Source organism: Micrasema longulum, unplaced genomic scaffold (assembly GCF_059751315.1).
Source record: "Micrasema longulum isolate JH-2025_06_02 unplaced genomic scaffold, ASM5975131v1 h1tg000056l, whole genome shotgun sequence".
In the NCBI taxonomy this organism is placed as follows: Eukaryota; Metazoa; Arthropoda; class Insecta; order Trichoptera; family Brachycentridae; genus Micrasema; species Micrasema longulum.
In genome coordinates this window covers 91,765-118,203 of record NW_028277263.1, presented here as the reverse complement: position 1 = coordinate 118,203, position 26,439 = coordinate 91,765, and the positions used below count along the sequence as shown (strand labels likewise).

Below are 26,439 nucleotides of genomic sequence, written 5' to 3'. Positions count from 1 at the left end.
TATGTAGGTATATCAAAATATTAATACAGCCAGCTGTATATGATTTAAATTAATGTATGTAAGAGTCCCTACTTAACATGGAACTTTCTAGCAAGTCGGGATTAAAAAATGAATAATTGTTAGTGACCTACCTATGTTTTGGTTTCGGCCAGTTTCAGCCAATAAAATGGGGTACGGCAGAGGTTTCAGTTTCAGCAAAAAATTGGCCGAAACGTCGGCTCAGCCGAAACCTGCGGTCAAGATGTGTCAAATTGCGTTAGGCTCTACTCGGGTGCATCTTATGGCTCGTGACTCTAAGTTCTCGTCAGTTCTAAGGTCTTTCGTATTTATATTTTTTGTAATTCCCCTTTAGATAATAACTTAAACATCGCATAGCGTACACTGAAAAACTGTTACATATATATAATTCATCTGTACGTGTGTATGTCACTGAACTCCTAAGCGGCTGGACCGATTTTGTTTTTTTGTGTGTCTGTGTGGGTCTTTGAATGGTTTAGGTTCACAATTGGACCCGGTAGGTGGCACTGAGATCTCAATGTTAAATGTCACTTAGTATATACTTTATCGAAAATTTGAATATCGAAAAAACGTTTCCTGAACCAGCTAATAGCAGACAAGCCAATGTTTGGGCAGGACAACGCCTGTCAGGTTCACTAGTGTACCATACTACTATAACATAAAAACGAACCAAAACGTGCTAAAAATGTACAAATTTACGCATTAAATTTATACCTTTTATTTCATTGCGTATTTTATTTAACACTTACTTTAATGAGCTCGTAAGGTTTAACAATAAAAACCTCTAATTTTGGGGATTTTTAAATAACTTTTAACTTATTGAAATAAGTTTCGGATTCGGCTGAAAATCTTGTTTCGGTCGGTCACTAATAATTGTGCCATAATGAAATTGCATATATATATTCAAATATTTAACTTTTTCATCTGCTAACATTTTCGAGCGTTTTAAGTGTGAGCAATGGAGAAACAGTGATACATGGAACGATGACTCTTTCAGTATAGTTTAGTTGAGGACACAGACAGCATATGGGGCATCGAAAAGTCTTCGGCGCCCTGAATTAGATAGATAAAAAAATGATTCCTTATTTCGAGTGTCCGTGGTTTGTGTTAGATAACTCTCATAAAACTCTTTTGGGAGCGTGCCTTATAGTATTTGGTAAGAAACAAACTGATTTGTATTTTATTTGTAACGTTGCGCGTCTCGTCGTATGCGGTGTAGGCTTATTTTAAGTTAATTTGTATATCAAGGAAGTCATAGTGATGAACAATTCACGACTAATAAAAAAATACTGTCATGCGTTTAAAAAAAAAAATATTCACCTTCGTGCTGCTGCGGATATCCTAATCAAATTTCTGAACACATCCTGTGGTCTTGTCCCTTTCCCTCTATACGAATACTGAATGGAGCTTCTCGCTACTATCCGTCACGCTGTTATAGGCCCTGTCGGATATACAAATCTGGTGGCTTCCAAAAACAATTTCAAGGCTTTTACAAAGTGTAATAATTTCAGCGAAATAATCGTGTGCAACCAATTTAATTCCTATCAGTGAAAAATTCACTTCCCCTTTTTCCACAATCTAATCAAGAGCATATTATCTACTTCTGGATTACCTTCTTTCAGCACAAAAGTGCTAAGGTTACCAGATTACAGAGAGGTCCCTAGGGCAGCTTTTCTCGTTCGGCAACAAGCAATTTTTCTGTGTATGTGGACACCTCCAAGGAGACTTACGTCCTTAGATGAGATATGCGGTATGTTGTGGGCAAGCTGTCATGCGTTTTCAATTGTTGCGTATCAGAACTTTGGGTTAAAAAAAAAAAAAAAATTAACATAAACTAATACCAATCAACATTTATATTTTGGACAATCTTGCATGGGACAAATTAAATTAAATTGAAGTGTAAATTCTATATCCTTCGAATTAGCAAAATGAGGAAATTCACAAGATATGCCATGTCGAGGATAATGTAATATGGGGACAGCAGAGAAGAAGTTTCTGGAAAGATCGTGTGACCAGAATGGCATAATCAAGGACCTTAAGAATAACAATTAATAATTTACCTTGAGAAAGCAGACCTCAAGGACGACCTCCAAAAAGACGAAAAGACAGCTGGCAGTCCGCCTCTTAATAGGGAAACTTGATGCAGAGAGTAACAGGCCAACAGTTCCTAAACAAGTGAAAGAAAAAATATAAATAGCTTTTGTTAAACAAAAATGCAGTTTCACATCTTTGAGGATAGTAGAGAGTAAAATACTTTTTTTTAAAGATACCATCGGATGCACATGTAAAATGAAAAGAAATCTTGTGCAAAAAAACTTGAACTAGCAAACTTATGAAAATAACGTTGTGTTTTATTTTATTTTAATTTTAAATACACTTTACAAAAGTGATCGCTAGAAGCATTTTAATTTCCACATTTTTGTAAGATTCTTTTTTCTTTTTAAATATCATATCTAAAGCTAAAGATAAGAAAAAAGATTTTATGTAAAACTCATGAAATAATGAACTGAATATTATCATTTATTCTAGTCATGACAGAACTTGGCTGCTTAAATTTAAAATTTGTAAGTTCACTCAACTTCTCGATTTTCTGAGAAACAATCTTACATATTGTTTCAAAATATTAGGAAACTTCTTTCATTCACGAGTGAAATAAATTTGCGGAAAATTGGCGTGTTTTAACGAGAGGTAAAAATGTGAATTGTAAAAATGTTTTTTTGATTTTTACTTTCAAAAGACTGAGGTATTGTAAAATATATTTTTTTAAATTATCTCAGGATTGTTTTAATTCTTTTCCTTTAAATCACCGGGGGGGTTTCTTTGTATTTTTCATATAGTTACTGAATGGTTTTTAATATTCGGTTTCTGGTTATGATAAATTATCAAATTAAAACAAATCGAAAGAAGGATAAGGAAATATTTTTAATTGTTTAAGTTTTTATTATTATGGTAAGCATATATTTCAAATTATTTTTTTTTTAAATGTTCTTTAGAAATGTTTTTAAAAGTTTATATTTGTTCTTCAGACGTTATGAACTAACTAACTGAACTTATATAAAATAAATACTTATAGTTTTTTCTGTTAAAAATAATTCCTTATCATTATTTAAAAAAAACGCCTACTAAGCAATCAGGCTACATTTTAAAGTCCTGTAGAATATGTTTTTCCTGAGTTACAATTATTATAGGGAAAGATTTTTAGTGAACATTTTAAAATGAAAAAAAAAACTTTTTTGTTTAAAAGAAGATTTTATTGAATTATTATTTCATTTTAAACACCAATTCTATCATGACATAAGTAAAATAAATATTTCCGCTGTTGCCCTAAAATGTGATGTTTATTGAAAAATTAAAAATTCTAGAAACGGTTCATAGTTATTTTACCTTAATTTATTACCAAATTAATTATTAAAATAACATTAGTTTACTACATATGTTAAATAATCAGAATCATATTAATAAATCTGTAGGATATAATAAATTGTTTAACTGAAAAGTTTATTTTAAATTTAAGTCAAATTCAATTACTTTTACAAAACGACCTCGTCTTATGAAAATAACGTTACACGAGTTATCCATAACAATTATAAGAAATGTGTCCTCAAATGTTTCCTATGTTCCTCTTATCCTTTTTCAATAAATCGGTAGTCTAAAAGTGAAACAGCGAACACAGGTGTATTTAAGGTACTAATTTGGTGTAAGCTTTGATAAGATTAAAAATAATTCGTTTGATAAAGCCTCGACAAAAGAACGCGTATTAAATGAAAGGTTTTACGTAAAATAAAATACGTTGTTAAAGTATTTAACATGTAAAATCACAAACTGAGCGCTTTAAATATAAATTTTATTTTTGTTTCAGGCGAATAAAATGTTTTAATATTTGTAGGTCTTTGCGGTTTTCTATTAAATAGCTGGATGATCATAACTTTTGTGCAAAGCCACCTACTCTCGTTCAAGAGTCACCTTTTAGTACTTAATTTATGCACGGCGTGTCTGGCTAGAGGCATCTTGGGAGGATTTTCTTTTGCGGGGCCTTCTGCAATTAGTGGAAGGTAAGAAAATATGTACATATTTTATTAGGTTTTAATATTTTAATGTATCCATTTTTTTTTCGTTTAGGTGGTAGTGTTGTGGACTCGTGGATCAAAAGATTCTAGGTTCAAATCCAACACTGCCATTATTTGATTCCCATTTTACCACTTCAAATAGTCTAAAAAATAATATTTGGATTAATATTAAAAACTTTAATATTTTTTTTCCTAAAAAAACCGCCTTTGAAATAATAATAAAAAACTACCGTCAAATAAAAAATAATGACTTTTTACGGGGGTGTGTAGTGGGGGTGCTATGTGTGTTTATATGGTGAAGGTTGTGTGTGTGTGATTATGTAAGAAAATGTGTGTGTATATAATGTACATCTTTGTTTTAGTCTTTCTTATGTAATTCTCACTTTTAACTTTATTTATATATTTACGTTCCTAATTCATACTAATAAATGTAAAAAGGCACGGGGCATTTAAATAAATAAACATCTTTAAAAAAAATAATAATAATGACCTTTGAAATTATAAATTACTATGATATAACTTTTTTTGCAAAGAAAATGGCGAGATAATTGCTGAAGATGTAGGTTTTTTTATGTTTGCTGTTTGGGCACTACCCAGTTCGACTGAATTAGTTTTTTTTTCTTACAGCAATTTTCTGTATCCATCCAAAATAACAAGTGTTCCGCTTTCGATTTATTTTTTAATGTGTCGTATGAATGATTTTAACACTGAATTATTTTTACTAAGAAATAAGCTCGTTAGAGGGTGAATAAATAATTCCGTTAGGAATTGTCAATAAATTACAAAAAAAAGTAATGCTTTTTTTTACAAAAGTAATCCAGAAAGTGTACTAAGTTATTTTATAAAAAGTGAGACAATAAAATAAAAGCGAACTTTCATTTATCAGTGATTAATATAAACGAAAGTGCATTATTATTTAGATGGTTATTTGGACAATCGTGCTGTCAGCTATATGCATTTATGCATCAACTTCTGGGAGTCTTCCAAATGGCAGCCTTAACTCTACTGTGCTTTGAGAGATTTTTCCTCGCCAGGAAAATGAAATACGGTAAGAAATATATCAGATTGAAACAACTTAATTAACAATTTAAAATAACTTATAGTGCAGTTCAGCGAATTTGGACCAAGGTTTCATAGAGAACATTGCTTATAGAACATTGTTCTCCACATATCGAACATTTCATTGGTATTTCAACTGTAGCGTATCTTTAATTATTTTTTATATTTTTATATGGGAGTTGCATTTATTATTTACCTTGCTTATTATGTAAAAGGTTTATAATATAAAAACAAAGATTTTTCTGCTTTAAATAAGCTTCTATTTTATAAATGTCGGAATCAGGAGGGGTATTCCATAGTGGACCAATCAGGAACTTCTCTAGTATTTGGTCTAGTGAAGAGGAAATTACTTAAAACTCTTCAGAAGAAGCCGGCCTGCTGACGGTCATCGAAAGGCTTTCCCTTCCACTAGAAGAGTGTTCGGCATTTCGGTTCCTTCATTGGTTTATTTTTTTATTTTATTTTTTATTGAAATAAACGGCACTTAGTGCCTTTTACATATTAGTTACAAATACAATTAAATATACATACATGTAAGCTTAATTTAAGTAATACAGAGCATTTAAAACAATATTATTAATTTAGAAAGTCTACGAAATATAAACTATATAAAAGAATAAAATATTACCAGTTATAGAATTATCGATAAAAAAAATAATTTTGTATTAGAAATACTTTGAACCAGTTAAAAAAAATAACAAAGAAGACAATTTTGAATAACATTAAAAAATATATATTTATATATGTATTATTATTGAAAACTAATATTTAGGTAAATAGTACATGTTTATGTAGAAAAATAAACAATGATGTAAAAAAAATGATAAAGAGTAATATTTTTTAATTATAAATTAATTAAGAAAAGAAACGAAAAAAGAAAAAAAAACACTAAAAAAGAAGTTTAAAACAAATTTTTAACAAAAGTAATAAATAGTTACCTAGAACTATTACCAATAAAATAAAGAAGAAGAGCCGTTCTATATGTAATAAATTTCATGTGAAATGAGTCACCAATGTCCTGGTAATTAATTTTAACAATGTCCTGCACTAACTTGACCATGTTAGATACTACCTCTTGTGCGAGTTCTTTATGGAGTATTACGAGAACCTATGCGGTAAAAGATCGATGATATTTCATATTTTGATTATTTGATACATGGAGGATGATCAGTAACACGCTTCAAATCAAGTTCAGGAAAATAAATTGGATATTTGTTTTTGCCAAATGAAGAAAACAAGAAGAAACAACAAAAAAATACAACAATTTAGTCAATAATGTATTATTTTGCAACAAATTAGTCAGTAATTCGTGGCATCTTCACCTTAAAATGTGCAAATATCGCTAGCAGCTTTGGCAGCTTTATTCCCTCGATTGAACCCGAACAGAGGGAGGTGTTGAAAATGCTCACTTTCGTCAACTTGACATTTCATTTTGATGGCTTATAATCTAAATAATATACATCACGTTAAATCAAACAGAATATCTTGTAAAACCGAAAAATTACTTTAAATATCGAACCTTTACCATATTTTTGTGTTTCTGGTGTTTATTTTTTAATAAAAAATACAGGGATTTTAACACCTAATAAGTATCATGAAAGCGAACCCGGCATCCTAGGATCCTAGGCATAGTAGGCAAAAGCTCATTCACTCACGAGGCGGACTAATTTCTACTCCTTACCCTCAAGATTTTTCCTTGAGAGTAGTCATAGAGTCAAAAGCACGCGTCTGGGGTTGTATTTCTATTTCATACACAGAAACATATTCTTTATTTCGCCCGAACACAGGAAAACTTGTTTAACTTAAACGTTATTATCTCCTTTCTCAATTTGAATACACATTAACTATTTTATAAATGTATTTAACATGAACTTTAAAAAAAAAAAAACAAAATTAATAAAAAGAAACGAAGTATTTATATGTCCTAACGAAAAAATTCTATATCCATTAATTCAGTCACTTTTCATTCGCACGTACGATTATTTTACAATGTGGAAGTTGAGTGCTACGAGAAATTGGACATAAAAATGGATTTCTTAAGCGCGTTTACTAATAAAGGATTTAATTGTATGGCGTAGTTTTTCGATAATGTATGAAAAAATCAATGAAAATGAACTACTTTGAACGACGTCACTCGTTCTTCCGAATCAACCGATGATGAGAGTGTTGTGATAGGTTTCCGGATTACGGGAAGCCAACCCACCAAACAGCAGAACTCAGCGAAGAGAACTTGTGACGTCACAGGTGGAGTAATTTCAAAATCACAACACATGACATGCGTCGTGGCTTAGTTGGTTGAACAGCCAACTGTGAAACTGGCGTTGTGGGTTTAATTCCCGCTAGTTACAAAAAGCTATTCCCCCTAGTGAAAGATCCGAGAATTTTTTTCTTCATAAATTGGTCTGGGTGTTGTGGTGAATTTTTCATAACTTTCTTCCAAATTTTCCCTTTCCCACTTTCTTATGAATCTCTAAAATTTTTGAGAAAGGAAAGTCAAGGCATTTACAGGGCTTATCACTTGTCATTGGCTGGTTTAAGTGGTCAATTCATACACTGCGTAACATTCACCATTCTGCCTATTTTTGAACATCCACACTTCCTGAACTTTTGTATCAGTTGACTTTTGTGAAGTAAAAGAGCTGAAACCTTTATCATGTGGGTTAAATTCATCCAGCTGAACCGTTTCACCTACTAGGCAACGCCAATGACAATGATTTCCTTCTCTGTTGCAACTAAATTAAATATGAATAACTTCCTAAGGCGGAAATCCAGCCAGTCTGCAAGCATTTGGTCATACTCAAAACATTGTTGACCACTAAACTTCTTCATTTAGTTATTATTTTCCCATTGTGATTTATGTACCTGTCATTTTTATTTATTTATTTATTTATTAATTTTTCAAAAATATTTACAAAATAGTCTTAAATTAAAGTCCTGCTGAGTTGCATACATATAACTCGTCAGCAGGTTCTTATAAATTGCATCGATTATTCACACTTAACCTACATTAATAAAAATTTTACTTGAAAAACATATAACAATATCAAAAATTAAAAACTATCACTAATACAAAAAACTTTTTTCTATTAACCATAATTTGACCAAACGTCTCGCTCCTGTATTTAACTCAGTATTTTTAGTATTGCAGTGTCCTTTTGCCATATTTATTGCAATATCTAGGAACAGCTAGCCCTTCCATACTAGTGAACCTGGTGTTGTAATCATGTACCAACTTGTGTTTATACTCGGAGTGCGACGCATGCTGACAAATTAAGTACCAAAGTAGAGCCCTAACAGATAATTTATTTACAGATTATTACATCAATGATTTGAAATATTGTGCCTCTGGCGGTATACATCTTTATATAGTAGCAATTTGATTATTGCATTTTTCAAAATTTGAATAAAATTAATTTTAGTTTCACTTGATAACCCCCAGGAAGTTATGGCGTATCGTATAATTGATTCAGAGAGAAATAAATAAATAATTCGTAAAGTATTAACAGGGACATAATATTGTAATATATACATTCTCTGACTTATTGCTCTTTATCTTAATTATAAGATTAAGATATTATGTATGAAGAAGAATAGTTTGTAGTAAGTAGTGATAGTCGCTTATGGCGTCTATACGTAATTCCCAAGTTCAAATGTATTTTTATCAGAGCAATACCTATTGACATTATTACGTTTGCTTTGTGCGAAAAACATAAGAAGAGAATGTATGTAAAACCCACCTCGTAAATAATAATTTGTTTTCTTAAGTTTTCCTATGATCTATGCTGACATATTAAGTGACTGATTTTATTTTTATTCCCTGAATTGAACATTTTTCCTTTTTCTTTTTAAATTTGCAGCGTAAATATAATTAAGTTTTTACTTCTCTAGAAACCATTCCATTTCTTTGATTCAAATTATGTCAAACCGTTTGTAGGAACAAAATGTATTTTTAAAGGATTATTTTCATAACCTTGGAATAAGGATTTGAATAAAGAAAGCTCTAAGAGTAATTTCTAGAAAGCTTGTTTTTCATGTATAATCGAATTTATCTTTCCCTTTTTTTCGAATATCGTAATGAAAGAAAAATTTGACGCTTTTACTATTTAGAAATTCATTACAAAATTCTTTGATGGGTAACTATGTAAGTTGGGTATATTGTTTACCATGATACGACTTCAAATCTGGGATCACTTGAATATTTTTTGTCATAAAAATGTAACTACGATACGAGTACATAACATAATTTAATTGACTCATAACGAATATGGCGAATATTTTTGAGTTTCTTACGCAAATCCCTCCCACTAAGAGAAATCCAGTCCTTAATTAAAAATAGTTTTTGTCATTGAGACCTCAATACGCTCTTCCAAAATATTGAACACTCTCTGTGCGTTAAATGAGAGATGTCTCTGAGAAAAAGTCGTACAGGTTTTGGGTAAGACATAATTCATGCTCTGGAAAAACCTCGTACGGACATTTAGCTGATACCTCTCAATATTGTTCGACTAGAAGTGTGTAAGTGCTTATTTTAGGAACAGTTGTCTCATATCCAGCACTTTCATGTATTGGAACAAAAATAAAAGAGTTAAAATTAAAATAATTTAAGTATAAAGTAATAATATTTGTATCAATTTAAGTTTTGTTTGAATACAGATAATAAAAACCAGTGAAAATTTAATATTTTTATGAAGTTTTATAATGAAAATGTATTTGAATTACATGTATTTAAATTTTATTAAAACTATAATAAGGGCCGCTGGTTGGTAGTTCCATCGACAGCTGTGTCCCCGGGCCCGGGGGTAATGAAGTAATTCTCTGAAAGCAAAAAATCCCGGCAGATAATTCTTATCGATTAGTTTCATTGTTTGTATTTTAATGGATACAATAAAGGAAAATGAACGTGTGTTACCTGATTGTTTAATATATTTTTATCCGGGCAATTATTAAACACAAGTTATGTATTACAATATTAATTATATAAATAAAAAAAAACGTAACCGAGTAAAACATATTTTTCCTGATAAACTATTAAATATTAATGGTGAATGTTAGACAATGTACAAAGTGGCCACTTAAACCAGCCAATGACAGGTCATAAACCCTGTTATTGCCTGGACCTTTATATTCCATTTTATTAAATGTTCTTCATCTCTGTTGTAAAACATAAATATAAAATAATAGTAAGTCATCGGGTTATAAGACATTAGTGTTAATGAGGAAGTTCAGCCCTACGGAAAATTTAATTTATAAAATGAATTTTTAGGCGCGGTAAAAATAAGAGCATTGTATGACAAGGTTTCTTAAAAATGTCTGAAAAAAAATACCCTAATGAAACCGAACTACTGTTAACGGCGTCACTAGTTCTTCCGAATTAACCAATGATAAGAGAGTGGGGATTTCCGGTTTACGGTAAGTCAACTGGCCATTCTGGCCAAGGGGGAGAAGACTGGATACATCACAAGCGGAGTAATTTCAAAAATACAAAACTTAAAAAAACCAGAGCGCTAATAATACGATGTATAAAAATGCAAAAAATATAATTCTAGCTTAGTTTAATAGTCCATTGACAAAAAAAACTAAAGAAAACTTTTGTACTTCCTCATTAAGATTCAAATAAAAGAGTACATGCATAATATTGTACACACATGTAAAATAATGAACAGATATTAATTTTGTTTTTGATAGTTCGAAAATAAAAAAATAGTATTAAGAAGAACTAAAAACTCTACCAAACCAGATAAAATGGTTTGAAATTTAAAAAAAAACATTTTTAAAAAGGGAGAAAAAAAGAAAAACTATTCAATGAAATAATACTCATACGGGGTTGTGGTCCCATGGTAGTATTATGGACTCAAATGCCAAAGGTCCGAGGTTCAAATCCCACTCTACCACAACGTGATTTCCATTTTTCCAGCACAAGTTATTTACTACTTTTAGGAAATGGTCTGAAAATTTAAATATTTGAGTAAGTAATAAGAACTCAAGTTTTTCTCTCTTCAAAAAAAAAGAATAATACAGTACATTACGATTTAAAAGCTTTTTTCCTTAATTATAATGACCTTGTAGTTGATGTATTAAGCATCATAAGTAGCATCTAAGAATTGCTGAAACGAGTTGTTTTAGTCAATGGTTAGCTAGAAATTGTATTTTTATTTTTATTATAATGCAAGTAACATAATACCATCAAAGCCCGCATGTAAAAAAACTTATTTTATATTACTCGTTTGTAGTATTATTAGATTTTTTATAAAAATAATTTTTCATAATTTTTCATAAAAATTCTACTTTTTGATTCGTAAGGTCCTCTTAATATACTTCACGTATGAGAAAATTATACAACAGGTCAGTAAAGTTATATCACAGGACCGGAGGACTGTAATATCATTTCATCAGAATACATTATTATCGAAGGTTGAATAAATAAATATATTATCCCTCTTCTCGAGGGTATGTCAAAACAACTGTTGCTGGCTTTGACGAAGGAAGCTTTTCATATTTTTTAGCGTCTATTTATTCCCCTAAGAATCATAGCCGAACACATTTAATCGTGCTTAAAATAAGTTCATCAATTCGTTTTAATATTTTTCTATCCAGCGAACTGGAAAACAACATTTACAAGGAAGTGATTAAGCGACTTAAGCGTGTTTTTCTCAGAAAGTTTGCTGTTCAGATTAAACAAAAATATTTTGTTCAAAATGTCTAAGAGATTTTGTGCGTCATAGGCTATTGACGATATGTACCACCATTGATTTTTTATTTAGTTAATACCGAAGAAAATGTATACCTAACTATCACAATAGAGATGGATACTATTTTTGAAAGGAGAGTATTAAATCCTTTTCGTATTTATCTTTGAACATTTATATTTCTTCCATCTGTAGATTTTTGCTAGGTAAAAAAGATAAAATCCTTACTCATGTAGGTTAAACATATTCTACCTAATTATTTAACCTACTAGTAAACGCCTGAAAAACTACTCAAGTTTTTTAGTATTTCTTAGAACAGCTGATTTAGCTAGTGATATTTTGATTAATTTATTAAACAATCTTGATAAAATCTACTAATTATTCATCGTTTTTCTATACTAAGCCATCGGTCCATTGAATACTGTATAAATACACAAAATTAATGATGGAACGAATATTCGTATTCGCGTTCGCGTTTGCGAATATTTGCTGATTTCAAAGTATTCGCATTCGCATTCGAATCCGCAGAAAATATGCGAATGATTTTCGAATATTATTTTACTAAAAGTTTATCTCTTTGGAGGAAAAAATATTGTAAAAAAAACTAGACAATTCAATAATTTTCTTTTATTAAGTTGTCCAGCCTTAATTTACAATGTATTAATAATTTTGCTGACGAAAACCCAAAAACATAAGTATTTTACTTACACAAATTGACGTAGATCTTATTTGACTAGGATAGGAACTTAACCATTCAGCAGTCTTCTTGAGTTGAAATTATTAAATATTGTATTTTTCTACTCACAGTATTTCATATTTATCTCTGAATAACAAATAAACAAAGTCTTTAAACAATTTTCATGAAACTCCGTAATAAAATAAATGCAAACAAAATTATCTTATTTCTCCTACTCTCTGACTAAAATAATAAAATAAATAACATGCTTATATTTAACTACTAATATTTCAGACAGAAGGAAGAATAAACTGACGTTTCAACATTTAGCTTTTGATAGATAACTAAAATATAAAGTCTTTGATTATTTTACAGAACTTTGAAACAAACTTACTCGCAGGCCAACCGGCAACAGCCAGCACCGACGGGCTCGTGCAAGTCAATATCGCATTTGCAACGAATGTCGGCAACAAATATTTGTATTCGTATTTGCGAATATCCAAAGTCGCACATTTGTTACATCACTACACCAAATGCACTGTTCTTCTACCATTTGTTTCACGAAGATAATGTAACCAGTTTTACCCTTCAGGTGCCAGGCTAAGGACAAAAAATATTGCAAAATCTTTTACCTACGAGTCCAAAAACATTTAAACATAGTCACAGGCATCATTATTGTCATTAATGTTCACTTGATTTTGTATAGGACATTGCATTGGAACACCAGATGTATCACGAGTGACAGGCATTGTTTTATTATTGTTGACTGTAAAATATTTATATTTACAGGGAAAGAATTGAGTGTGAAATTCTACGTCTTTTGTATAAGCCTGTGTTGGATCTTATCCGTCGGATTTTCTATACCACCATTACTGAACTATGGGGCTTTTGGTTGTGATGTTAGTGGTACATCGTGCTCATTAGATTGGAGACTCAGCAGCAAAAAACAAGCTGCTTTCAACATCCCTCTAGTCCTGTTTGCTGGTGTACTTCCCGTTTTTATTATGTAAGTAAAACATGTTCATAAATATTTTTTATCAGCATTCCCATTTTGTGAAATCTCTTTTATCTTGCGGTGCCTTATCAGGTCTCCCCGACGCGATGTTGGCGATCGCTTCAGCGAACGCATCTCGGTCTTGCGCTACTCCGAGACCCAGACAACTGCTTGTTGGATGTACTCGCCATAGTAATTCCTGGGAAAAGATGACCAGAGTGGTTTTCCGTTGCCTTTTCTGGTGGATTTTTCTATCGAGGTTACCTTCCCTTAGCTGGTTGGTTCTGGTTTGGAGGCGCCAGAAACTCGCTTTTCATCCTTTCGTTATTTGCTGTGATCACACAGTTAGGAGTGTGATCCCATCGTCCCATCTCAACACATGGAGTTGGGACTTATGTCTCAAATAATGTACAGTAAACTTATGTATGTAAATAAATAAATTTAAAAAAATAAAATTGCCCGGGGTTCGCGACGTGGATGCTAACGACACCCTCCAGCAAGATGTGACTTATTGCGACTCTACTGGCAGTTTGAACCCCATTTTTTATATGGGACTTGTTTATTTTTTGCCTTGCTTATTTTATTATATACAAAACACAAAAAAAATTCTTATCCGCACTGTAATAATGAATAGTTCACTGAATTCATATTCCAATCTTAGCGTATCTTAACGATTTGGTAGATATAATCCGGATTAATAGACTTTTGAAGCCGTTTTTCCGTTTCACTTGAAAAGATCACGGCATTTTGTGTCCTTTTATCACTATACTGTTATTCTCTTATGCATCCTGTCATCCGATGTCATTATTACCCGTACTTTTCTAACTTCGTAAGATCCTACCTCTTGTGATAAGTCAATGCGACTGACGACGGAATGAGTGCGCCTTAAATCCTCACTGACGCTTCAGCATCGCGCCCCCGGGTTATGTCTTTTAAGGCTGAAAAGCGGGCAATGCATCAACAAGTAGGGAACATCTTAAAGGGTTTTATCATCACAATGACAACTGATGATGCCGGAAAGTATAAAACGGTGCAAGTAGCTTACAAACAAGTCAATTCACCACTTTTTTATTTATATTTTTATATGGGAGTTGCTTTATTATTTACCTTGCTTATAATATACAAGGTTTATATTTCAAAAAGTGGATTTTTCTGCAATCAAATATCTTAAAATTTATATAAACTATTGAGATCAGGAGGGATACATTAATGTGGGCTAATCAGGAACTTTTCAGCATTTGCTCACGTGGAGAGGAAACCACTTAAAACTCTTCAGGAGAAGCCGGCCTGTTGGCAGTAGTCAACAGGCCTTTCGTTCCACTAGAGGAGTGTTTGGCATTTTCTTCCCTACTTTGGTTTATTTTACCAATAGTCTGCACTTTATTGATCATGTATAATACTACCTCTCGTGTGAGTTCTTTATTACCTATCACCGATGGGATGTCGCATAGATCTTCACTCAAGCTTCTGCATCGCGCCTCCAGCTGTTGTCTTTGAAAGCTGAAAAAGGGGCAATGCATCAACAGGTGAGGGACATCTTGAGGAGTTTCATCGTCGCATGGGCAGCTGTCGATCTCTGAGAGCTTGAAGCGATGCAGGTAGCTCATGAAGCCACCATGACCCGTAAGCATCTGGGTGAGCTCGTAGCCAGCATTTTGCATTTTTCTGAAATCATAGGCATGAAAAATTGTAGGGAAAAACATTTTAGTTACACTTTCGGTTGTCTCACTCAAATAGCGATCGTTCCAGAGTTGAAGGGTCCTGCTTCTTATTTTCCTTTTGGCAAAACTGAGCGGAAAATCGGCGAAATCGAGGGGTTGTTTTCTTAAGCGTAGCAATTCACCACTTGCGTTAGCCCTCATGGTGGTACAATTATTAAAAACACATCATATTCATAATATATTCATTCTAAATACGGGTTCATCAATCCGTAATCGGTAATCAAACATAAGTAATTAAATGGTGTAAATTGTAAACTTAAATTATTTTCGAAACACGTGCGTTATGACGTATGTAATTAACGCTGCTGCCTTGTATTAATTGCCTACATAAATACATGTGATCAATGATCGTGTACTTGTAAAAAGATTGTACAACCCTCAGTTTTCAATAAATTAGCGAAACAAAATGTAAAAGCAAAAAGTAAGTTAATTAAAAAATATATCCTGTTTTTTGGCATCACAGACATCAAAAATAAATTAACTACGGTATTTAAACTCCTTCAGTTTTTATTGCGGCATTGAAAAAATTCTGAGATTTAAAAAATAATTATTTCTTCTGATTTTATTTCCTTTTTAGGTTCATTTCACTATGGAAGGCAATTAATCTGAACAGAATAATAAGAAGTTCGGAGATAGAATGGGAACAGTGGTCTATAACTAAGGTAAATATAAATATAAGTAGGTAAATACTCGTATAATAATGATTTACGATTCAGGCTACCGATTACAATGAAAAAAAAGATTGTTATCTCAAAATTAGTATGTTTGTGTATTTTTTTAGTTGCCTGCCTCTACTACTACTACTACCATCACGCCATTTCCCCTTAGAGGTAGGCAGAGAGAATAGACCGCCACACATGTCTATCCTGGCATACATTTCTAGCCTCTTCCACATTCACACATTTTGTCATACATGCCCTTCGGTTCAGCCTGCTTTTGACATGACCAGACTTAAGATTTTAGTTTATCTGATAATGCCACGTCTTCCTTGGTCGTCCTCGTCTCACGTTACCGTAAATTTTCGCCATATTTACTTGTTTTACCATTCTTTAGTCATCCATTTTTTCTACATGATCAAACCATCTCTGAGACCCTTTCTTAATCTTATCAATTATACCTGACTCAAATTTAAACTTTCACCTGATTTCATCATTCGTAACCTGTCACACATCGATTTCCCACACATTTGTCTAAGAGATCGCTATTTAATCGCGTTCACTCGGCTTTCATTCTTCCTCTGCCAGTTCCATGTTTTACTTCCATACATAAGTGTTAGGACTAAAACTCCGCACTTGCCTTTCTCGACTATAAATAAAGTACCATCAACATTTTACAACAGCGATGAAGAATATTTTAGAGAAAGTAATATAAAAGTCTAGGCATCTACAGGGCTTATGACCTGTCATTGGCTGGTTTAAGAGGTCACTTTACACACTTTGTAACGGTCACTATTCTGCCCATATTTAAACATCTATATTCCTTCAATTCTTTCATCTGTTGATGTTTTCTGTTTGATCTGTTTTTTTGTTTGTTTTTTCTCTAAAATATTATTCATCGCTGATGTAAAATGTTGATATTAACAGCTCCCAGAGGGTTGAATCCAGTCTTTGTCTACCAAAATTTGGACAAGCTCAAAATATTATTAAAATAGTACCAATTATGTTACCGACAAAATCATTTACTAATAATATGGTGCACGCATGATACTGCCTGTTGTTTATGATAATATAAAAACGATTTTTTTTATTTTTAAATCATAAAACACAAAGTATTTTACAAGTATTATACGTTGATTTACCTTCCCAGGAGTTACAAGAACTCGATTCGAGACATAAGTAATATTAACATTAAAAAAATAACACACATTGAAAACAACAAAAAACAAAGCAAGTTTTGCACCTTTATAACTAAATGTAGCACAACAATATATACGCCAAAAACCTTTTCTTACACAAGCAGAATAGATATATAAAAAAAACGCTTTTAAGAATGAAAAAAGTAGTGAATCTACTAAGGAAGATAAGGGCATTAACATCATATGCCAGGCAAGTGATGCAGCCATAGTGATGATGAGAACATATCCATCTCAGTTAGTAAACATCTGGATGCCTAAGAAATGTCATATATTACAATTAACACATGATTATTGGAAACATAATTCGGTTATACAAAACGTGTGTCAGACCGATTATGGTGTATACAATAGAGGCGCGGATAGATAGAGAGAAAATAAAAAAATACGAAAAACCAAGTAGAAAAACTAAATAGAAAACTAAATAGAAAAACCAAATAACTGCTCAGAACATCAGAGATGAAAGTACTAAAGGCAATCGCAGGGAAACCCAAAGAGGTAGAATCTAGAGCCAAGAACTTAGACGGGATTGCGATACCCAGTGCATAGTAAATAAATTTTGGAGAGATTACGTCAGTAATTCCATTAATGGACAGCTCCAAAATCCGCTATACCATTGCTTACGAAATCCCGGCCGTTTGCCGTCTGCCCGGAAGACCACCAAGGAGAGGGAAGAACAACTGAAACTCAAAGTCTCAGGAGTTAGCTTTTAGCTGATACCTGATTAATCGATCTTAACCGAAAAGACGAAGAAGAATACGCTTTCAGAAATAATTTTCACTCAGATCTTCATAGAAAAGGTTTAGGTAGAGGGCCTTGAGAGCCACGCTTTGCAATTTGCGCATAATGTTTACGTTGTAATTTCATAATTTATTTTTTAAATATTATGTATCCTTCCACTTTCCATTATGTTGTATCCGAACTCAACGCAGTCTCTTGGTATTATGGAGTTTAGGATACATAACTATTTTATAAAATATCTTTACCGTTGTATTAAAAATGTAAACAAAATTAAAAAAAACACTAGACAGAATGGTGAATGTTACGCAGTGCTTAAATTGATCACTTAAAAAACGCATGTGATTTAGATATAGATAAACCCTGTAAATGCCAAGATTTCCACTCCCTAATGTTTCCTTAATTTCAGTCGTGTTGTCCATCAATGATAATTTCTTCGTCTATGTTAAGATCATTTAAAGGGTTTAATTCCAGTATTAGTCTACAAAGATTTAGACGTACTTGTTCAAAATACTGTTTGTTAATGCATCAAAGTTATTTAACTCAGTATTAAAACAGTTTGTTAAAGTATGCTTTATTTTTTCAATAAAATATATCTACGTAAAATCCTAAATTACTTATTTATTACATAATAAGGATAAAAATAAAAACACACTAGTTCTAACCACTTATTATTTATTTTATAACATACCAGTTTCTGAGCTATTACGCGCTTCTTCAACATGGTATAATTATTAACAAATGAATACCATCCTGATTTACGAAAGTAACAGTGTGCACCTAAGGCGGCCTCCGTGGTGTAGTGGTTAAGACACTTGAGTCACGCACGGAAGGTTCCGGGTTCGATTCCCGATGAGAACACAAAAATCTAATTCTGATTTTTCTTGAGCCTGAGTGTTCTGTACTGTAATTCAGCATCATAAGCATCCTGACCTGTTGTGGTACGAAAAAAATAAAATATATATGTACATTGTATGCGATGTAATGTATGAGCGCGTAGTAGCTCAGAAACCGGTCTGTAATAAATTTAATAAGTTTGTTATAGAAAATAAAAGACGAGTGATACTTTAATCCATGAATTTGGAATATCTAGTGACCAGTTTCATCGCTTTCGCGACATCTTCGAGACTGGTATCTTTATTAAGAAATTCCATGTATTTAAACAAAACAGAGAGCAAGGATAGAGAATTAAAAATTACATGAGAGTAAATAAAATTATTTTTGTCTTAAAGATCATTTACAAAGTGTTTTAGGTTAACTAATGAGTTGACATTTATTTATTTATTTGATGGACTTGTGCAGTCCATTCTAACAATGGTAAATACAATTTCTTATAATAAATACAGGCACTAATAAAATAAAATATAAATAAATCAAATTAAAGCTAGGACGAAAAAAAAATTACTACCTCAAGACAAGATCCGGTCTATCCGGACACAATCAGGACATTGGTGCATGCGAGCCATAGTTTGTGCTGTGTTGATCGAGGAACAGCACATTATTATTTCGCAACCGGCGGATCGGAACATTGAATGCCACTTGTTCCAGTAACGATGGTACATCAATTAGGCCATTCAGCAAATCAAACATAAATATGGAGTCAATGTTATTTCTACGTTTTTGTAGACTTGAGATTTTTAACATTGACTCCATTTCTCCGTAAGTGTAGTCTCCCCCCTCGAGGCCAATCATCCATGCTACTTTTCTTAGCAAACGATGTTGCACCGATTCAATATGATTTATCCGGATATATAATGATATTTCTAATGAGTTTAAGTATTGCATATGTATTATTTTTAATTGTCCCATCCTTCATGAGTCTGATTTCTGTCAATTTATGGAAAACAAACTGTAAAAAGTTATTAGTAAAATTATTACAATGGGTTTAGTAATGGGGAATACACGTGTGTAAGCTGTTCATTAAGTAATTCTACGTCGGGTTTATTTTTTAATCTATTAATTTCGAGAATTTTCTGTTATATTTCAAATTTGATATTCCAAACATTCCGGATATTCCAAATTTGTGGATTAAAGTATCACTCGTCTTTTATTTTCTGTAATAAATTACAATGAACTTCCATCAAGAATTTTCACTTACAAACTTAAATTTTATAAGGGTTTTTACTTTAATTTTATCTACCTGTATTACAATTTATTTCGGAATTTAAAAAAACTCAAGTATGTTGCGTAGCAATTAAATCGGTCACAGAATTAAGATGCCAAATTTGTGGATTAAAGAATCACTTGTCTTTTTTTTCTATTATAATAAAAAGTAATGAATTTTCCCCAAGAACTTTCACTAACAAACTTGAATGTTTTCTGTATTATGATTATTGTACATTAAATTTACGGTAAAATGAATCTCATTGTGCATACATGACATTTTTTTTCGTTTAGAGCACAATTGGTCTGACGTGCCTGATGCTGCTTCTCTGGACTCCACAGGCTGTTCTGGCAGTGTGGGTGGGAGGAGGAGGAGGATACGCTTGGGGGAATTGGTTATCCAGCTCTCCTCCTGCAGCCCTGGCCCTCTTAGCACCTCTAGGAGCAGAGGTATTTTTTAAAAATACAAATTGAAAAGCAGGAATGCAGAACAGATTTGCGAAAGGAATGTGGAAGTCTGCGCATTTACAGGGCAAATGACCTGTAATTGGATGACGTTAAGTGTTCCCTTTACAAACTGTAACTTTTACCATTTTGTCTGGTTTTCTTCAATTCTTCAATCCGTTGATTATGTATTTTATCCTAGCCTTGACACCTTTGTGCTAAACAAAAGTAATCCAGAAGTAAAAGAAAAACTATCGAAAACCATGTTGAATATTAATAGATTTTTTTTTCCCGAAATTATTATTTATTTTCCATCTCCACGGAGACAGAAAAAAAGAACGACTTCTCTGGTCCCCTCAAAAAAACAAATTTTCAATCTTATTTTTACTCTTCATTCCTGGATTGTCTTCCTGTCTCCTTCCAAACTCCTTACCTAATCCCATAACCAATGCATGCCTCTTCATAATGTTATATAAGCATTTCTAAATAGTCCACCACTGTCTGCCCACTAACAAAAAGCTGTGAAAAACCATATTTACAAATATTGACCAACTTATACCAACAAATTTTGAGTTTGTCCAAATTTTTGTAGACAAGGACTGGATTCAACTCCCTGGGGAGCTGTTAATATTAACTTATTACAACAGAGATGAAGAATATTTTACAGAAGGTAATATAGAAGTCTAAGCGTCTACAGGGCTTATAACCTGTCATTGGCTGGTTTAAGTGGCCACTTTACACACTGTGTTCACCATTCACCATTCTGAATATTTGAACATCTTTATGCCTTTAATTATTTCATCTGTTGATGTTTGTGAGGTTAAAGAGCTTAAACCTTTATTTATGCGGGTGAGATTCATCTAATTGAATTATTTCACCTACATACTAGGAACGCCTGAAAAAAAATATTTTTTTCAATTTCTGTACTTCTTAATGAACCAGGTGAATATATCAACAATATTTTGAGTTTGTCGAAATTTTCGTAGACAAAGACTGGATTTAACTCCCCGGTGAATGTTAAACAGTTTGTAAAGTGGCCACTTAAACCAGCCAATGACACCTCATAAGCCCTGTAGATGCATAGACTTCTATATTACCTTCTCTAAAATGTTTTCCATCTCTGTTGTAATGTGTCAACTAACACCAGTCTATTTTTGGATGGTTGGAAGATATTGATTATAGTATTAAGCCCGCTAATGTACATACATATTATATTGAACTAAACTTTAAAATAATTCAATGAAAATCTTTCGATAGTTCGATTAAATTAATATTGATATGCTTGATTACTTATTTATTTGTAATCTTTTAGGCCTCTACTGTGGTACCAGTTCTATGTTACTTAGCGAGTGAACCTCGGATAAGAACTTCTCTTCTTGGGCGGTGTAAGAAAGATTATGGAATAATCAGAGGCACAAGAAAGACGAACGGCTTCCGGCCTATATCTGAGTAAAACATATTTAAAAAAACTCATAATGTCACTAAAAAACTACTTAATCAATTCAAACCCCGAGAATAACAGTGGCATAACTCAAAACACTCATCTTTACAGGAGAGAAGTTACGCATACATCCTCCGTATAAGTAAATTAACATTCATCCCCAAAAACAAAAGTACAACTTCTCTCACTTGTGGCATCTAGTTTTAAATGTTTTTCAGAAATAACAATGGCGTAATAATCACTGTGCACTATTATATCTTCAAAAATATTACATTGACATTTATTTTATTATGGCCATATCAATATTTTAAAGAATTGTGTCGTTAATTATACAGCAGGCTTATTCTGTCACAATTTGGTTTCGTAAGTTCGTTTGTTCGTCATGTATCCATCTCATTCTAACGCAATCAAAGTCGTATTCCGCTCTCGTTTCCTCTTATACGATACAAATGAATTTACGAAACGAATTAGTTACATAATAAAGCCACAGATAGAACACATAAGTCGAAACGACCATTTTTGATTTGTGCCATTGTTTTTGCTAAGGAGTGAATTGATCATAATATATTTTTTTTTAAATCTGGCTGAAAAAACAATTAATATTAGAAGCACTTACTGTGATTATACACACGATGTAAATCTGTATTCAATTATGTTTTAATAAATAAATAACCCTTATCAATTTACACTCCTAGCAACAATGATTACCTAACCGTCACTGCGACGTGCCGCGCAGTGACATTCTAGTGCGGTGTGACCTTCAATGTTATACAATTTCTACTACATTAATTCGTAACATGTTGACATTAATCAAATCGATTGATTTATTAAAAAAAATTGCGTATACTTTACAAACATAAATTCAAGATGTACGTATTATAAATAGAAAAAAAAAACATAAACGAGGCTCTTGTCAAAGTAGTAGGAGAATCCTGCTCCGGAAAACCCCTTCGGATACGTGGGATAGATCATCATACAAAGCGATGTTGTTCAGCATTGCAGTAGCGCTTCCAACAGGCATAATCTTTGGCAGATTAATTCTGTATATTAGAATATGAAACAATCTATGATGACGTTATCTCATGCAATTATCAGGAACATGCAAACCAATGCTCTTAGAATTGTCGACCATTCCGAGTAACCATCGATAAAATTGTCTAGTAAAATACACATTTCTTTTAGTCTCTTATAGCCAGGCATACCCTGGAGGAACTAGTCGGGTAGAGCCAAGGATAATACCCGCACTCTCTCATGTAGAGATATCTGAGAAACTTATTTTGGATTGTCTCTCTCATAAAAGAATACTTCAGTTCATGTGGCCTCTAAATTATCGAGCCACTCTCGAGCCTACTTTGCACCAAGGAGTTGTGACGAGTTCTCAGTAGGCGGGTATTTTCGAAAATCCTGGTCGTACGCCGAACGAAACCTAACATCTTCAATGCTTTACCACCGATTGCCACTATGAGATCATGAAATGTCAGGATGCTCACAAATCTAACGCCCAGATCCCGCATTTAATGTTCGCATCAGATTCTGGTCATTCATCTTCTAGCTAAAAAAAGGTTTTTTTTGGCTCTAGTGAAGGACGTCACCAAACACTTAACACAAACATTAAAACTAAGTTTCCTCTCGTCCAAGTTGACACCTTTAAGAATAGTTTCAAAAGAAAAATCAGGGTGATTGATGTCCGCCATGGTGCCAGGAACCAAATCCAGGGCCCCGATTACAATGGGAAGTTAACAGAGTTATCTTTAACTGTATAAAGAAAACCGATATTTGTGTACGAAAATGAGTATATTTGCATGAACATTTAAAATGTCTTTGTCTGTAACCTATAATTAAACATGTTTAGAAAAAAAATTGTATACATATTTTGGTTTTGATAAAATTTATGACTCTTATTGTAATCGGGCCCCAGTAAACCGACCTTTGGAAGAGTATACTTTCTTCCCGGATCAAGGCAATCGTAGATCATGATTGAATTGCATCACCGACTTTGAGTTTGTCAATAAACAACATTTGCATTATAATATAACATCAAGTCTTTTGATTCCAACGATACAACGTTCTACGAATTATAAAGAATAAATATAGATACAAATTTATTTATTTATTTGTTTGGATAGTATAATTTATAATGCATGTTTCTATTTTAAGAGGTAAGCACAAAGGTAAAATATATCCTCTCGGGTGTTTTCTATTACGAAGTCATGCTGCGTAGTCGAGTTTATATTCCACTGGGCAATATAATTCTTCGGACAAGGATAGGGTAACACTCGTAACACTTGTCAAAAGCTAAAATGCATTTTTATTCAAGAGATATTTCAATTAAAATACCATAACAATGTGATATTATTCAAAGGCAGTGTCTTTATTTTTTGCATAAGTGCAATGCACTGCGAATTATATATATTTAAAATATGTAATGCAAAAAACCGGGATTCATCGCAACATTGTATGTATATTTTACTCAATACGTGTATCAAAAAATCTAGCGAGATCGACTCTATCAGACGACTTTCTTTTCTTGTCACAGGGCCGAAAGGATTTGCCTGCTCTAACCACTAACCAAAACATGCTCCTTTTTAAAATGTTCTTCCAAAATATTAAAGTTATGAACATTTGTTCTAATTGGAGATGAAAATAACGTTTCCTAATTGAATTATTAACGACAACGATCTTAAAAATATCATAGATGCTACATAAAGTCGGTTGCACAATTTATTTCATTTTTGTCTGTTAATTAACTAACGTTTCACGGTATACTCGTATATCACGAAACATCGTGAAAAAAGTTTACAACAATCCTCCGAGTTCGAGAGAAGCCCTAACACTATGTTTCATAGAACGCAAGCAATGTTGGTTTGTTGGCTAGCAACCAATTGGTGGCCATTTTGTTTTATTTGACAACATAAACAAAACGGTTCGATCGGATGCTTTTGTAGCTGTGCTTAGCTTCGTCTGTAAATTACTTGGATATTTACGTTAATTTAAATAAAAATCCACCATGGTGAATTGCAGTATATTTGGTTGCAGCAGTAGAAGCGTCAAAGGTGTTAAAGGAGACAGTTTTCACAGGTATTTGATTTCGAATATTTTGACATGATTTACATTTATTTTTGGCATTTATTGTCCCGACACGTGTATTATGTTGCTTAAAAACATTCCTTATATCAAAATATTTACTTCAGATACTATTTTTTCTCAATTTAGGAGATAAATTTGTGAATTAAAGTATGCTTACTGTTGATAATTACAGTTGATTACGTGCAATATGTCGGGGCCGCACTAGGCATCCATATAAAGTTTGAGTTTTGAGAAATCGTGGATTGAGCGAAATTGACTTTGTTTTATGGCGATAAATCACGCGTTAGAGGGAGAAGACAATACACATAATCCGTAAAGTGCTTTAACTGCCAGCCGAATTTTAACGTGAGCTTGATATTCATTTCGAAACCAAAATGCTTGATTGTGTCGTAAAAGCGTGTAAAAGCCGTTCAGAAAACGTGAAAAAGACGGTGAAACTTTTCATTGGTAAGTAGATATAAGTAGGTACCTAGGTATTTGTTTATGGTTGAATTTCAATTCAAATAATTCCATTTCCAATATGGACTTTTTTTACAAATGTCAAACTCTGCTCTTCTCACCAACTCTTTGATAGAATTCTGTTAGTTTAGTTATACGATTTTTATTACAATTATCATTTTATGTTATGCTTGTAAATATATTTTTGTTTTCTATTGTTTGTGTTCGTATTGTTATTCTTTTCTGTTTGTGTTGTTGTTATGTTTATTATAATTTATAAATTCATGTAATTTGTTTTTGGTAATATTATCATGTTTTGATAGAAAATCCTAATAAAGGGGAAAAAAAACAAGAGTGCACTTTATGTTGAAGTACTATTTTCAAATCTGTATTACATGTCAGTCAAAATCATTTCAGTATTCCCAAAAAATTCATTAAAAATAAATAAATGTGGAAAAATTATATTGAGTTTAAAATCTAATTGGGATCCACAAAAAGCGAATGTTGTTTGTACACATTTAAACACATTTTTTGTGTACTAAAAAATAACATCCTTCCATTTTTTGGTATATGCATTCTCATAGAATATAGCCAAGGTGACGGATGAATAAAAGTGCTTCTAACTTTTTTTCCAATTATGAAATCTAAGATATAAGGAGCTTTAAAAATGCCCAGTGTAAAGCTCACTATTTTGCAAAATATTGCACGTTAATGGGTTCAACATACGTACAAATATTGCACGTTAATGGGTTCAACATACGTACAAATATTGCACTTTATATACATACAGATATTATAGGTTTACATGTTAAGAAATGCACTGTCAGGGTCATTGGTCAAGAGCCACCTATAATATGAATTTATACATTTACATGGTGTTAGTAATTGTTTATTAGTAATTAATAATTCCACCTATATATGGAATATCTGCTTTACAATTTAGGACGTTCTTCATGTGCATGCATGAGAAAACGTATTAATGAAGAGGAAGCGAGGACTATCTGCAAATAAAGAGTAATATTTTGTGCTATTCTTTTTTCCTACCCTTATGCGGAAACGGCTGTACGTGATTTCACGAAATCAATTGAACTATGCCTATGAAGTAAATAAAGCTG

General features: G+C 32.3%; 1 protein-coding gene across 1 annotated transcript; it reads left to right on the top strand.

Moving 5' to 3' along the window:
* Window positions 1-1,038: 1,038 nt before the first annotated feature.
* On the top strand, window positions 1,039-23,263 carry LOC148285128 (visual pigment-like receptor peropsin). Its single transcript, XM_088229804.1, has 7 exons — window positions 1,039-1,174; window positions 3,905-4,070; window positions 5,006-5,133; window positions 13,296-13,512; window positions 15,799-15,883; window positions 20,209-20,364; window positions 21,671-23,263. Exons 1-7 carry the CDS (start codon window positions 1,093-1,095, stop codon window positions 21,809-21,811), a joined length of 975 nt encoding a protein of 324 aa, XP_088085930.1. The 5' UTR covers window positions 1,039-1,092; the 3' UTR covers window positions 21,812-23,263.
* Window positions 23,264-26,439: the final 3,176 nt, after the last annotated feature.